The sequence below is a fragment of the Pomacea canaliculata genome, linkage group LG1, assembly GCF_003073045.1.
Source record: "Pomacea canaliculata isolate SZHN2017 linkage group LG1, ASM307304v1, whole genome shotgun sequence".
Classification (NCBI taxonomy): Eukaryota; Metazoa; Mollusca; class Gastropoda; order Architaenioglossa; family Ampullariidae; genus Pomacea; species Pomacea canaliculata.
The window spans coordinates 33,904,539-33,920,354 of NC_037590.1; the positions used below are offsets into that span (position 1 = coordinate 33,904,539).

At 38.8% G+C, this 15,816-nt stretch overlaps 1 protein-coding gene across 1 annotated transcript; it reads right to left on the minus strand.

Annotated features, from left to right (window-relative positions):
• Nucleotides 1-9,407: 9,407 nt before the first annotated feature.
• On the minus strand, nucleotides 9,408-15,647 carry LOC112572256 (ubiquitin domain-containing protein UBFD1-like). Its single transcript, XM_025251840.1, is given in 9 exon segments — nucleotides 9,408-10,605; nucleotides 11,246-11,328; nucleotides 11,924-12,098; nucleotides 12,410-12,522; nucleotides 12,525-12,584; nucleotides 12,987-13,022; nucleotides 13,425-13,544; nucleotides 13,838-14,017; nucleotides 15,493-15,647. Coding segments are annotated over 9 exon segments (894 nt in total). The 5' UTR covers nucleotides 15,509-15,647; the 3' UTR covers nucleotides 9,408-10,494.
• Between the last annotated feature and the right edge of the window lie 169 nt (nucleotides 15,648-15,816).

The following is a 15,816-nucleotide window of genomic DNA, read 5'->3' on the forward strand; positions in this document are numbered from 1 at the left end:
TCGTGCTCGTCTTTGATAAACTCTTTAAACACGAAGCAAAAAATTTAACTATGGGTTCAATTCAAGGGGAAGGCGGCGCAAGAGAAAAGCTGATTGGAATAGCCACCACATCATGTGAACACGAGTAAAACCAGAAAATCCTACATAGCTATTCGATCAAATAACAGTGATTTTCCTGCTGAAGAAGAGAAGGGTTTTGTTTTGTGTGTGTTTTGGAGGGGTAGTTACTGCAATAATGTGCGATGTCAAGAAGGAAGTGCAAAGAGAAAAATAATTACACTGGTACGAAAACCTCGACATGCGGTTCAGACTTACTGACGTCCTTTTGCTGCACGTGAGAAGGATGCACATGAAAAGAGCAGCACCACTGAACGCATCTATTTACCGTGTGTGGGAAATTGAGGAACTTTCTTTGCAAGAGAAGGACTGTTATATAGATATAGTAATACAGCGCTGACAATGCAGTACAGTGTGGGCACCATCATCACGCTTTAGGATGTTATTAGCAGGAATATATTGTATATTGTTTATTATTTATTGGTAACTGTTTACAGTCGTATAAAAACGTCACGAACATAGCCACAGATTCAGATTAAAAAGACCCTTTAGGTCAATGAAAGCTTTGTTGTATACACGTTTGATAGCAAGAAATTTCTTTTTCAAAATAAAATATATTTTAAGATTATTGTCTACAGGTTGAGGTACACACCTGATAAACTCCGGTCAAGACAGATTTACAGCATGCACCATGGGATACATCACGGGACGTCAGCTGTCACGAACTGAGAAAATAAATTGTCCTCCCCACCTAAACAAAACAAAACAAGCTCTAATTTACAAAGATATCTTCTTGGCCCACTGTAATCAAAGAAACTGTTTTGTTTGCTTGTTTGCTATTTTCAAGACCTGTTAGTATCATCAGAAGTGAATGAACTGCGAACACATACCTGGAATGAATTTAATTTTGAATGTAAAAGTTAATCTGCGTTTATGTTACATGATGACTACGAGACAACGGTCGACTGATGAGTGTTTGTGTTCCCCAAACCGGATAAGGTTTCATTGATGATGTTTTCCAGTCCCACCTCATTTGTCGTCTGGACCCTAATCTCTACTTTTCTCTTTGAGAAGATTTTGTTGCAGCCATCAAGACTTGGAGTTTTATTACCAACATCAGCCATGAAATCCACCTCATCTCAGCAACAAAGCATTCGAGTTTGTCACCTTTATATTTGTTGGCGTCTTCTACTTTGTTTGGTTATTTTTTTCGAAGAGATTTCCTCTGTGTTTACAGTCTCCACTGGCCGCAGCGAATCCCTCTTTACACGTCTCTGTATAAAAAGAGGACCTTGTCTTGTTAAAGAATTCGACCTTGAGTTTATTTACTTATATTTAAAACAATTATTACAAATAATATGGTCCACAAAAGTCTCTCGGATCCACTCCTTCCGTCACGGTGTGCAGTGCCTGGACGACTTGCCTGGATACCTCCTTGCAGTGACTTTTGTCTCGGAGTATGCAGATTTTTCTACGTTTCAACACCAGCAACAAGCTCTTAAAATACGGTTCTGGTTGCCTGGCAACGATTTGGCGAAGAGTCAGCGCTATAGGCGCTATCGATCGTCTGCCCCACGTCTTTGCTGGTCCTGGCGCAGCCTTGAGGTGATCAGACCCCTGGGTTAAACGAGGACCACCGCTATTTATATCTATTTCTAATCAACATACATATATGTTACATTTATTCTTCAGACTTTATAAAACATCTTCGACCTGTGGATTTTTTAGTTCCGCAAAAATTTTTTTTTTTAAAGGGGATTAACTTGCAATAAAGGTACTGATATTTTTTCTTAACGTCGGGCCAAAGGTGGACATGTGCTGAAGGAATACGGCCGGAGGTGAGGTGGTTGAGAAACCAGTGAATTGCTAACAACACGGCCAGCGGGCGGCAGAAGTCTCGTCTGCGGGGTTTCCCGTGAAGATGTTGACGGCGATCAAAAGCCGATGGAGGAGGTGATGGGGGCAGTGAGAAGGTCCGGCAACAGCATCTGGTATGTGACCGGAGGGCCAAACGGACAAGGATTTCAAGACGCCTAGACGGGACTCGGAGAAGGAATGATGAGACTACTTGCATCTTTCTCCTTTCACCGAGTGTAGAGTACTTGGCCTTGGAAGCTGAAGAAAACAGGTGCTCGATGTATCAGGACAGACAGACAGCGGAAGGAGCGGGACAGAGAATGCATTTCACGTGCCGTGCTGGACTCACGGCGAAGCACTTGCGCTCCCTTTCCCCTACAACCACTACACTCTCAAGTGTTTTATTTCTGAACACTGTTACCAAAAACGGCACATCCTTTTATAAACCTGAAAGTGTTCGAGAGAGTTGAAATACATCCTGTGTTACAGTATGTTGTAATAAGGACACATATGGGACGCATATGATAAAGACACTTTCATGATACACATATGATAAAGACATATGTGACACACGTAAGAAAAGGACGCACACGAATACATTCATATGAATACCATGACATGGATCATTTGGACTATTGCATGTCCATTATTAAGACATATTTCAACACTTTAAAACACATTAATATACAAAAAAGGTTGTTTATTTTTTGGTAACAAAATGTCTAACGGGAGAAGAGCACTAAAGTATGAGGTACGGAACTCTTTACCTATACCTGCCATGTGGGAAGCTGAGACCGCTGTCTAACAGCACCGCGTCTCTGTTGACAAACGGACAAATTGCTTTTAGCGTGCATTTGTGAGCGACGGCAGATGCAAGCAGAGCTCGTGTATCACTTGTAACGATCGGGTTCACCCCCTTCCTTGTTACCTCCCCCTGGTTTCCCCCCAAAAAACTCTCAACCTTCCTCCCAAATCCGTGTAGACGCACCTGGTGCACGTCGATACCGTGTGTAAAATGTGGGTTACTAGCACACTGTGCACAGCGTGAAATAGCGATGCCATTTTTTCAATGATTAAACTACAAAATAGTTGATTAAAGTCGGTTCGATTCAGTAAATAAAAAGCAACTACAAAGAACATAATTACTAACCGGTATAATTTATTGTTTTATTACCGAGCGGAAGGTTGGGACGCCATATTGTGAGCTGAATGTGAAGAAGTGCATGCCGTTGATTCTGCACTTTTATTATTGCCCTCGTCATCAGACACTAGAACAGAAGTGGTATTATTCACTACGGCAGGTGATTTTATTTCTATCATGGGTAACTGCTGTGCAGACGACATACGTTACTCATTGTTGAGGTGGCACTAGCCGAAGGAAGGAAAAAAACGAAGAAAAGGGATAAAGAAATAAAAGAGTCAGTGATTCCACTGAGCTGTTTATTAGTCTAACCGACCCGCTTTGTCAAACATGAATATCATTCAAATTATTACTGACTTTCATTTATAAAAATCTAAATCCTAAAGGTTCAAAAGTTCTAGCCGGTTCTCAAATACAATTTAACGTGAACTTGGGAAATGATCAGTTAAAAGATAATTTTTTACCCCGACATCAATCACATTTTTACAAAATCAAGATATATTTGGCTAGTGGGTGGACAATTTTTTCAATGACAGTACGGCTGAGTGCAATGTACTATGTTTTAAAGTCTGAATTAGCTCTACTTTCATCTTCTAGAAACACGTCTACAAATATCACCATGCACAAAAAATGGTCGAAATCGTTATGTCACCCTTGTACACAAACTTAATTAACATATAGTCCAGATTTCCCATTGGCTAAGGCCTTCAGTGTGTAAACGTATCACAACGGAGAATGCGCTCTTGCCAGACCGACTTCCTCCTCTATAATCTTCATGTCTGTGCTGCTGATCTTTTTCAGGGTGTAGTGATTTTTGTAATCGTGTTTCTTGAAAAACAGAAAAGGGAGTATTTACCTAAATTTGCAGTATTTTGCAATGTGTGTGAGTGAAGGTGCATTTGATGCCTGCCCTTAAAAGAGGGGATGTGCTTGTGCACGTGCATGTATCAAGGCGCTTTGAGTCAACTGTTGTTGGAGAAAAAGCTCTCTATAAATGCACTGACTGATTGATTGATAACAAATTTTTAAACACTTTCACTTCACTAAAATCCTTTGAGCAAGCGCTAAAAAAGTCAGGAAACGAAGAAAATATTTTAATCATGAGCTAGACATCTACAGGAGATGACAGAGGTGAGTCTGCGGTGCCGGTCCCCCTCTTCCCCCTCCGCCACACACGTTGGCGTGTGTGCATTTACCAAATAAAGCCATCCACCCCCACCTTCGTACCCCTATCCAACAATGATGACAGGTCTGTCGATGGTTGTGCAGTTCCCAGGAACATCTGCGGTACACCTGGGGACGTGCGGTGTTTGCTGACCGCCAGACGCGCTAATGGATTCGCCCTCGGCCGTGTGTAGGAGGGCCAACCGTTAGCTAAATACACCTATCGTTTTGTTTGTTTGTTTGTTTGTTTGTTTGTTTGTTTGTTTGTTTGTTTGTTTGTTTTGTTTTGTTTTTGCTTGCTTTTGTACAGTATGTGTGCAACTCGTATCGTGAACCACAAAAAAAACAAACAGAATTACCCTGCACACAACGTAACCCTTTTACCTTTTGAACTGGCGCCTCATGTAGATGAACTAGGTTTGGTTAAAATATCATCACCATCTTGGGGTGTTTTTTTTTAAATGGAGCTCTGAGGTTTAAAAAGAAGCTTTCTATGAATTTTTAAAATAATTTTAAATAATGTTGGGATTCAGTTAACAGCAGATAACGATGAAGATTACAAAGATTAATTTAATAACGGATTCTCCTGTTACCCCTTCCCCCCTGCCCCCATACGGTCGCGTAACCTGTCACCAAAACAGTGTGGATTGAATGTCCTGGTTCAGATCTCGCCTCGGGCACGTTGTTCTTTTTCTCCATGCCAGTCTTAGCTGTTAGCTCGGTAAAACAATAACTCACCCTTCCAATCACCCTTCCACTCACTCCTTATCCTCCCACCTTTAGCCGTAAAAGTGACAGGCGCCCTCTAGTGGGACCTGCTAACAATCCCACAATATGACGTCTGAGATGAGATGTCAGGTGGGTAAGGTGACGCGAAACTGTTTTGAAAATGTCTGAGGTAGCATCATAAATTACTTCGACGATTGTAAGATTGATAAGTCAGTGTCAGGTCTGTGACAAGTCTGTGCAACTCCATGGCGAAGGTAGCAGCGTTCCTGCTAAGCTTTGTCCAGGATTGTCCATACTTGTCATATCGCTCGCTCGCAGACCACCTTAAGCAGAGATGTTGATCTCGTTCGTGGACAACAGCAGGTCACCAACAACCGCAGAACAATTTCTCGGCCGCGCGTGTGCGTGTGTGTGAAATAGAGAGAGAGACATAAAAAGTAGCACAGCGCTAGTGTGCGTGTTTGTACCTGAGAGACTTCCTGATTTCTCCATCCCTCACCATCACCCCACCAATCTCCTTGCCGTCCGTGACGTCAACCATCGTTAAGTGAGGAGGAAACGACAAGCCACTGACGTCATCACAACGGTCTGCAAGTCTCAGGTGAGCTGCTGGGTACATCGCCGGTGCTGCGGCCTGCTGTCAGAGCGGCTCGTATTCGAAGCCAATTACGGGAGGACCTGCATCCCTAGCATAGCACTTCTAAAGTATTCTTGCTCATAAAATCCTTGATGGTAGCTGGAGTGACAAGTCCACAACGTATTTCGTTTAACCCCTCACCTTTATTTAATGCCTTGAAAATTTAGATGGACGGATGAAAAAAAAAACCAATAAAGGATGAAACAAAAAATAAAGCATATTTAAAGCTAGATGTTGTGATTAAACTGGGAGGAATTTCGGGGTCTTTTCTAAAGTCATTACCCTTTCGTGCTTTGAACAGGCATCAGCCATATTGTGTTATGTTAAACTAATACAGTTTTCATCAAACTTCAACGGTGTCCGGTGTTTGTCGTCTGAAAGCACGCAGCACGATACACTACAGTTCAATCATTGTTGGGCAGATAAGCCATAGCGCACGCACGAATGACAACGGATGTGGTTGGTTTCTCGCTCCAGTGCTTGGATATGGTCAATCATGTGATAAAAGCCAACAGTTCATTAGAAAGTTCTTGCTACGCTGAACACGAAGAAAGGACTTCTGGGAGAATGATAACTCTAAGAGCACGGCCGTAATAAGGAGGAGGAAAGAGTTTGTACCCAGCAAAAAAAAAAAAAAAAAAAAAAAAAAAAGAAAAAAAGACAAATGGAGTCGGGACTTAACCTGTCTCTGGAAAACAATATCGAGACTGGCTTCGCTGCTACTCCTGGAGGTTTTACAATGCATAGTCATCATGCTCCATTAACCGTCCTTGACAGTGACGTCAGGATGAAAGGAAAGACGTTTCCAGTTAATCGCGCGGTCTTTGTCCCCGACAACGTGCATGCAGGTGATTCACTGGCTGCTGAGGATGGAACACAATCCAAGCAGAACAACTGCGCACGGGGGAACGTATTGCTAATCCTTCATCACGATTAACTACTTCTCCTCAAAGGCGTCCACATACCATGAGAAGTCAATACTCTCTTCCCATCCTCCCTTTGTGTGAGGGTGTATGTTCATATGTGTCTAATTTATGAATCTGTAAGTCTGTATTGTGCTCTCACTTTACCTGATGTTTGGATTTGGATGTTTGGATTTGGCACAGGTTAGGGCGGAGGTGATAGGTAATAGAGTGGTGGCATGTTCGGCTGGACAAGTGCGATGCTGTGCTACCATATCAAAAGAGGATTTGGGAACACATTTGCTTATGTTTCGTATTTAGCTCAAAAAGTATTTGTGGTTTTGAGGGTGTTTGGTGTCCTCTCCAAATTATTATGTGATATGTGAGTGCATGTTTCTTTAGGTGAGTGGAAGCGCGCGCGTTTGCGTGTGCTTGTGAGTGATAGTGTTCGTGCGAATGCGCAGGCATGAACTGATTGAACGACTGCTGCAACCAACCGCGACAAGACTGTAATGAATCCCCACGACTATCTCCGCCGAGGCTGAAATTGCGTTCGTGGCGGTGGCAGGAGCCGATGGAGGTGCACAAACATGACCTGTCCGACTCATCTGCCACAGAATAGTAATGGCGACCAGCGTTGTCTTGGCCCCGCATGTTGTGTAAAACAGGAGCCTGCCAATCAATCAAGAAAAGCCGCATACTGATGTTGACAGTCCTGCTGAAGAATCCAGGCGGGTAATCCAGCGTGAAAATCCGATTAGTCGGCGTTGACGACAAATGCGTGCACACAAACGTGCACCACAGCTTGGAGCTGCGAGGACTTTTAACCTCTCCACGACGATGACCCCATGACCTTGTTATCAATTTGAGGAAAAGCTGCGTCTGGGGTAGATGTGAATGAAAGGGTTAGAGTTATAGGTCCTCTGACTTAAAAATGGTACAGACTAAGGATATGACCCCACCCCTTTTATGCTTCTTGGGGGCTGTATCGTAGGCGTAGGGTGAAAGCAGCAAGCTACCTCAGAGGTAGCAACGGACCTCCTCTAGGTGCAGACTTTGTTGGATGTAGACAGATAACCTACAAACTCTCGGTTTCCATCTAGTGCATGCATAACTGCACTGTATTGCAAACATGAGTTTAGTTCGACCATGTCGCTCGGTACGGCACCTTACCGACGAGTCCTCCAGGAGTACCTGCAAGAAGCACGCAAAAAAAAATAAATAAATAAAAATACTGCTTGGTAAACATCAAGGAGTGCTCAGGTTGCCAGATGGGGGACCTACTCAAAGGTGCTCAAGATCTGCCCCGACGGCGCCCCTTTGCCGCTGCTGCATTTCATCGACGACTAACATTGGCGGGTCTGCCCAGACTCGCTCCGAGTCTGACCGTTATCAGACGATGACGATGAGGTCTAAGAGAAATCAGGCGATTTCATACCATACGAAATATCACAGTGTTTTGTACATAATTATTATCATCAGGAAGTATATTGTACTGTAAGTAGTTTTATACGACTGGTAGAGCAGTAGGTGTAGTGTTTACCCCAGCATCACCCAAAACACGTCAGTACATGTGATGGGAATTTTTAGCTCCATTATAATTTTATGGGACCTGCATATAGTATGTTCGGCCCATCGATGACCGTAAACTTCACCCAGAGACTAAACACGCGTCCAAACACTGATCGTTACCATGTGTGCGCACGGTCCGATAACACGTTCAATCAATCCTACTTCAGGCCTGTTTTGTTTTGTAATGAATAAAAGCTTTATCCCTCGGTCTGTCCTAACCCTAACCACTGTCGATGGGAAAGAAAGACGGGGGTTATCTTCTGATCGTTGGACACGCAGTTCCAGACACAAATCCCATCATAATGCAAGCAACAACACGGTAAGTCTGGTGTTTAGGTGTCAGGGTCACAGTGAGCCTCCATTTTTTTTTTTTTTTTTTTTTTTGTATGCCCAGGTCAAAGTTCATCAAGGCGACAGCGATAAAATTTATTCCCGGCAGCAATTGCAGTGCATATACGTGCTTGTGTATACCAATGCATGATTACACGGTTCCCTTAGAGGTCTATACACACCCTGCCTTCCTTCATTCCATGTTATCTGGAAGCACGCCTCTTAGTGGGGTTAGATTACCCTACATGTTTGTACCCTTGAGGCGACCGCAGGAAGATCGATTAGTTTTATTTGGTCCCCGTTAGAATCTTTGATGACGCACATTTAAGCGACATCTAGTGTTGTTTCCCCTGTACTTATGTTTGTAATTTTTACAGCGCTTATCCTGTTGCTTCCTTGTGAAACCAACAAATAATATTGTTTGATATTTCCTTTACACCTACGACTACTCCTAATAAAAAATATAGCATCAGAATTAAAGCGTGTTGACAAAAGCACAGCAAAATATTTATACTATACAAAAGAGCAGAAGTGGGGGCAACAGATTTTGAATATGATCTAACAGAGCATCCTAGGTTACAAATGACCAGAGAATCATAAAAGGAATAAAAGTATCTAAGTATGCTGCTTAAGGTGGCAATGAAAAATGACAGAAGATTGGAAAAATTATTGCATTATACAAGTGGACAGATCATTGGAAAGAGAGGACAGTGCTTGTTATTCTGTCTCCATGTAGTACACCTATAGACTTGTGAGTAAGAATTCTCCGAAATTTTAACACAGACCGTCGAGACAGAAGAAACACACACTGATTACTTGTAAAAAGCTCCTTAGCCAGTTTCCTGGGAAATTCTTTAAAGTGACATCACCACATGTGACAAACAAATGTGTATCACATAAGCTTATATGATGTAACAATATTAAAATAATTATTATACTTTTTAAGGACAATTTTAATTTGACTTTTTAATATTTAAAGTAATGGTAGATACTAAAAACAACTTACACTGTTCTGAGCTGAATTTGATGATTTTTATGCCAACATGAGTGCTTGAGTATTTGTTTTCAATGATAATTTTGACAGTTTCAATGACATATTTTGCCCCTACATTAGAATATACACATTCATGTTTATAGCTACTTGTCTTCTTACCTCCCAAAACTCAATTCAATTGTAGTACATATACAACAGACATACACATACATAACATGTGCACATACCTATACTCAAAAACAGCTTAAAATTTAATTGCAGTATGCAGTATTCATTTCTAAAAATGATCAAACATGAGCAGTGTTGCAAAGATGGCACATGAAATAAAGTTTTTAAAGTATAGATGATTTAAAGCACACACACACTCTGAATTCAGTGAGCCCAAACTTTCACAGCATTACTGAACAATTTCTAGCATCATCAAACACTCAAAATAATTTCAGCCAGTTATAGTTTATGCATGTACCATGTTTGTCTTTATGCTTTTGTCTTTCGTCTCTCATACTTCAAAAAAGAAAGGGAAAATAAATCAGACTAAAATGTACCTACATTTGCAATGACAAAGTAAATATTTTTACTTCAATGGTTTGCTTGCACAAATGAAATTTATGACTTCTTCTTCTCTCCTTTAACACAATCTTCCATCATTCAAATCATAAAAAAGGAAACTTAACTAGTGCTTTTGCATCATGCAAAACCCAAATTAACAGACATCACAGGCAAGCCAGCAAAACATATCATGCTTAATTCTTTAAAAGAAGCAATCTGGCCAAAAGACAAGGAGGTTCAGCATCTTCAATTGACTATTAGGCTTGACAGAAACATCTGCTTCGAAAAAAAAAGAAAAAGAAATATGGATCCAAACACCCAAAAACTGCTTTCCCAACCTGTCCTCCACTCAAGAATAAAAAGAGAATAATTACATCCCTAAACTCCCCACCCTCTGCCCCCAACCCCAAATAACAATTTACAATGAAACAGCCCCGCTTCTTTCTCATGTTTCCCCACATTACAACCCTCACCAATCATTCAAGCTCATATGCAACACTAAAGAGGCAGCCAGCAATCACAAGGAAAGTCTGAGCAGAGTAAAAGCTGAGTTCTGGCATTGTCAGAAGAACTGCCATTTGCCAAGAATGGCATCTTTGATTGCTTCCACATACTGAGCTGGTACCCAATATATCCAGTAGCGTGATGCTTCTGTAGGTCCTAACTGGAGACCCTGTTGAGAAAAATAAACAAATAAATCAATAAAAAATAAAAAGTACTCAATCATCTATCATTAAGCTAAAGATGCAATGATTTCTGGACCTGCTGAATGAAAAAAGTATAATTAAATGAGGACTATTTTATATGCATATGAAGATGACCAAATTAATGTTTTAATTCAGCACAAGTCGTAGAGTATATAATAAATGAATTTTTTTAAATACTGAGTTTGATTATGTTATTGAGATTGAGATTAACATGAAAAGTATGCTTATTAGACTCAATAATTTGATTCAACAATATCTGGTTATATAATAACCAATCTCTGACTTGTTTGTTTTACAATACTTGTTTTATTTACTTCAAGGGACATCAACACAGAGTGTTACTGTTTTATGCAACTATTAAAGTCCCTGCTGACAATTATTGCTTGTTGACGCCTTTGGCTTGATTACAATTAACATTGGCAAACTTTTTTTGTGCCAGAACTCCATTGTATTCACAGCAATGAAGCACAGATGCCAAAGGGTTAACACAGCATATATGCCTGTCTGCAAATAAGAAACTATAAAACCAAAGCAATATAAAAATGACAAAAAATCTGAAACAAATGCAACCTGGAAGGAATCAGAATTCCTCTTACCATCACTCACCATTATATGGTATTCTTCATTACCCTCGATAGGTTCATTGACAACTGCCTTTATGGAATTCATTGGAATTTTATCAGTTCTTTCTGAAGAAATAAAAGGGGAAAAAAACTTTTTTAAAAATAGAAAATTGCCCAGAGTCTGATTTCAAAGGCTTATAGACTACGAAAAATGGTTTAAGGGAGATAACATTTAGTAATTCTTATATTGTGCAAGGTTTTATCTGGAAAAGTCACCACGAACAGAACACACACTCACTAGTGTCTATATGTTAAGTATTTCTGAAAATGATGAGATTTAATGTACTTATTTTTAAAATTCCATGTCTGGGTATGTCTTAGCTCATTCAATAAAGACGAATCAAGAAAACTGAGCTGTAGCTATGAAGACATTTGAATCTGCAGGTGCGAATTGCAGCAGGAACAGTTAAAAGCGCTGGCAGATAACTTCCAATATGTCCAAATATTTTAAAAGATCTCTTGTGAAAGGTGGAAAGAGAAAATTTTGTTTTTTCAAACAATAATGTTTACAAATGTTATGAGTAAAACTATCCACTAAGCAAATTTGCAATTGCTGTACACTAAGTAGCTTAGGCACAAAATTTACACAATATTAATCTATGTTTATATTTTTGCATCCATCAGGATTTTGTTGCATCTAAACACAAGAACAGAAACTTGCCTTTTGTTCCAATCCAAAGCTGGTCAGCTTCTAATTTGAATGTTAACCGAACTTTTCCACCAGATTTGTTATACATGCCAGCAACAGGAGCAGGTGGAAGGTTTTCTCGAACATTCCTAAGTCCTGGCATAGCATCTTCTGGTTTCCCATATTTTTCTAAAACTTTTTTATGTTGCTATCTCACACACACACATGCATGCACACACACACACAGGTGCATTAAATATATAATGCTTAACAAAAATTATGAAATCATTGCTGAAATAATCTTAAATTTAACAAATTTCGGGACATAATATTTATAATGCAGTGATCAAACTTTTTATTTTGAAAACTGATAAAAGGAACTGCCTGGTGACAAATAAAAGTGAAAGGAACAGTCACCCCATGATAAGGCTGCAGACATTTATACACCATTCCCCAAATACTCCAAGCAATGTTGTTTAAGCTTAGATTGAATGGTTAGAAAGAGCTCTGGAGGTTTACCTTCTGTTGACACAATGGCTCTTTGGAAGGTGCAGGAGATTTTGATGCTTCTTTTAATTCTTGTTCTGCAGGTGCTGTGACCGAAAGGACATCAGTGAGCGTGGATCCAACCACATGAGTTTAGCCCCTTTAGTAACTTTGAGTTCTCTCAACGTCTGCTGATCTTTAGCAAGACCTGGAACAGAGATTATCCCCTAAAAACTCTTTGTTAAAGTCTGATTTTCAACAGCATAGCCCAACAAAAGAAATATGCATATCTTAAAGTAAAAATATAATGCTGGATTGTATTTACATTTAGGTCTCATGTACTTTGTTTTCTGACTATAAATATAATGAACTGTAATGGAATAAAACAAAGTTTAGGAGACCTTTAGAGCAAACTGATACCATCAAACAGTTCAAGGCATTGGTAGGATTTAAGTACGCTTATCTCACACCCCATTCTTTTCTTTCTAAAAGCACTTCTGTTGGCCATTTCTGCTTCACTAACTCATCTGTAATGTAACTAGGCATTTCCTCACTGCAGACATGGTGTTGTGAAGGTTTATACAAATGATCATGCAAAATGAATAATTACCTCTGAACATAATCTTTTGCATTGATGCTGGAACGCCTGAAGTAGAACATGAGAAAGTATCAAATCATTTCTGGTCAAGAGTTTTTTGACATTTATATATTAAAAGACATTTTCTGAGAAATTGTGAATAGGTGGTAATGTGGAAGAAGAACTTGTAGGCATGAATCAGCTTTAAAAAAATGTCTACAGAAGAAGAAAACTTTTATATTCTAAAACTAAAAGAAATATTTTAAGTACAGGCAAAAAACATTTTCTTAGCCTTTAGTGAAATACAGCAAAGCTTCATTTTTCAAAAAAATATGCTATATTGCCTTAAACATCTGACACACAAAATGCAAGTAGGCATAACTAAACACATACACACCTCTCTTCCTATATTCAAACATTAGGCATATACACACACTCTTTAATTTTAGACAAGCCGCAGTTACATCATACCTGTCAATCCTTGAACTTTAAATTTTAATGCACTAATGGTTGAGTCAACTTGCATCGAAACATCAAACTTCTGTTTATTGTATATCACTTTGAAATCAACAGTCTCTGAAGAGCTAATATCTGAAAAAAAAAGGTTTTCTTTCATTGCTCTAATAAAGAAATATTATCACCAAATCACATTCAATTAAGATCATCTTAAAGCATCAATGGAAAAGCTACTTTTATACCACAGATTTCATTATTTATTTATTCAAAGCAAAATGATACCAATGGAGACAAAATCCATTAAAAAAAATGACAGCTATATGCAGCAAAAAAGAGTCTGAGCATATTTTTACAATATCTCATTACAAAGGAAAAAGAAACATAAATTACATCAAAACTGCAACAAGGAAAACAATTGCTACTCTTGCCTGTTTCTTGTGCCACAATGTTGCCCATGTCTGATGTCATACTTGGCTCCCCACCTGGCTCTGGCTGGTCTGTGTCATCTCCCAATACTCCACCCAGTTCATCCCCTTCTGCACTGGACGCTGAAGGTTTGTTTTGATCTGTGTCACCACAGGCTGACTCAAAATCAAGTGTGTCTGAATCTGACAGTGGTAAAAAGATACTCCATCAAATCAGCGATCCTCAGTGAACGACTTACTACTGTTTTTCAAGAACTTTCTAGTTCTCATTTTACACAGAATATTACTTCTTTCCTTCTCTTAAAAATCATCAAAAATGGTGTGGGTATACATCCTGCATGTTCATGCTTATCACAGCCTATCTGCCTTATGTTGTTAGCAAAATCCTCTTCATTATCCCTTATCATCTTGTCTTTCCTTCCGTTCAGGATTGCAGTCCTCCTCTTCTTTAACATCTTTAACAGGAAATATGGTCTCATACCACATTTAGTTTGTCTCCTTTCTAGCATGTTTCATCCATAGCATAAGCAATGAAAGTAAGGAAATTAAAAAAAGGAGGGAAGATGTTAAACGAAGATGTAAAAATGATGTTATTCAAATCTTTTGAAAGCTCTTCTACTTATCTTAAGCTGATACTGGAATCAAGAGACAAAAGTAAATCAATTTTCAAATGTTAGCAATCATACAAATTTTGCATTTCTGGTGTCCCTAAACTCAAAACTTCACTTTTGAAATTTTTTCAAATAAAATATTTCACATTCACTGTAGTATTAGAAACTCTATCTCTAGTGCCTGTATCACTTGAGATAATTAAAAACCCTTTTGAAAAGTCTTCATGTTAAAAAGATCTTAGCATTAGCAAAACTCTGATATTGTTCGGAAAGCATGTAACATGTAATGGGAAAACACTGAAAATATATGTTAAAAGGTTGATGACAACGACATGTATAATCAACATGAAATATATGTTAACATTAAATCTTTTATTTATTACTATTTAATTTTAAATGTTTCGAACAAACTCATTAGAAATGATTGTGTGTTCATATGTTAGACTGAAAAAATCATTGCGATGGGAGAAAGGTACAGCAAGCATTATTATTTAAAAAAGCAAGCTGGTAAAAATGCTGCTATTATCGCTTAGGCAAACACCTGCCAGAAATCTAAATTTTACTTTTTTTAATATGCAGTCAAACATAAAATGAAAGCAAATTGTGAAGACAATATGGTCTATTTCTACATTCTTAAAACATCAAATGTGAAAAATGTTAAAGGCAAAAAGATTAAAAGATTTTCATTCACACTGTCAGAGAAAGATGTTATAAATTTCCCCAATCGAATATACATATGTGCAAAACCCAAACCGTGAAGAAAAGACATGTCGTTAATTGTACAAATCCTACGTAAAAAATTCTAATAAATTTCACCTATTGTTAAAGCCCGTGAATAGGGAGGTAAGTTTGACTGCTAGTTGATCATGTTATCAAGTGACTCAAAACATGCTCTAACTGTTCAAGGCTATATAAATTTGTACAGCTTGTATATGGATGAGAAAAGATTGATCTGCATAAATGGTTATCTTCTTTATAACCTAGTAAATTCGTTTTAACGGAATGCGCGAAATGATTCAATTTTCGTTCTGTTTTGTTAACACGCACCTGCTTCGGTCGCCATTGATGTTGATATGTTAAAATGGGACTTCCACACGTAAGAACTACATCTTAGTTATATCATATTGTCCTGTTGTCATTTTTAAATTGCAGTTTTGGCCTCCATTGATTGCTTTAGTTTTCGTATAGAATACATCACATTCACGATTCATAAAACCTCGAGAATGCTGATTTACTCGCTTTGAAAGTCGCCGAGCATATCCTTACTTCCCTTGCATCGTCTGCTTTCATTTGTATTTTGACAATCAAGCCCATTTCTAGTTCAAATTTTGCATGTTGGATTTTAAATTTAAACCCTTTGTCATTTTTATG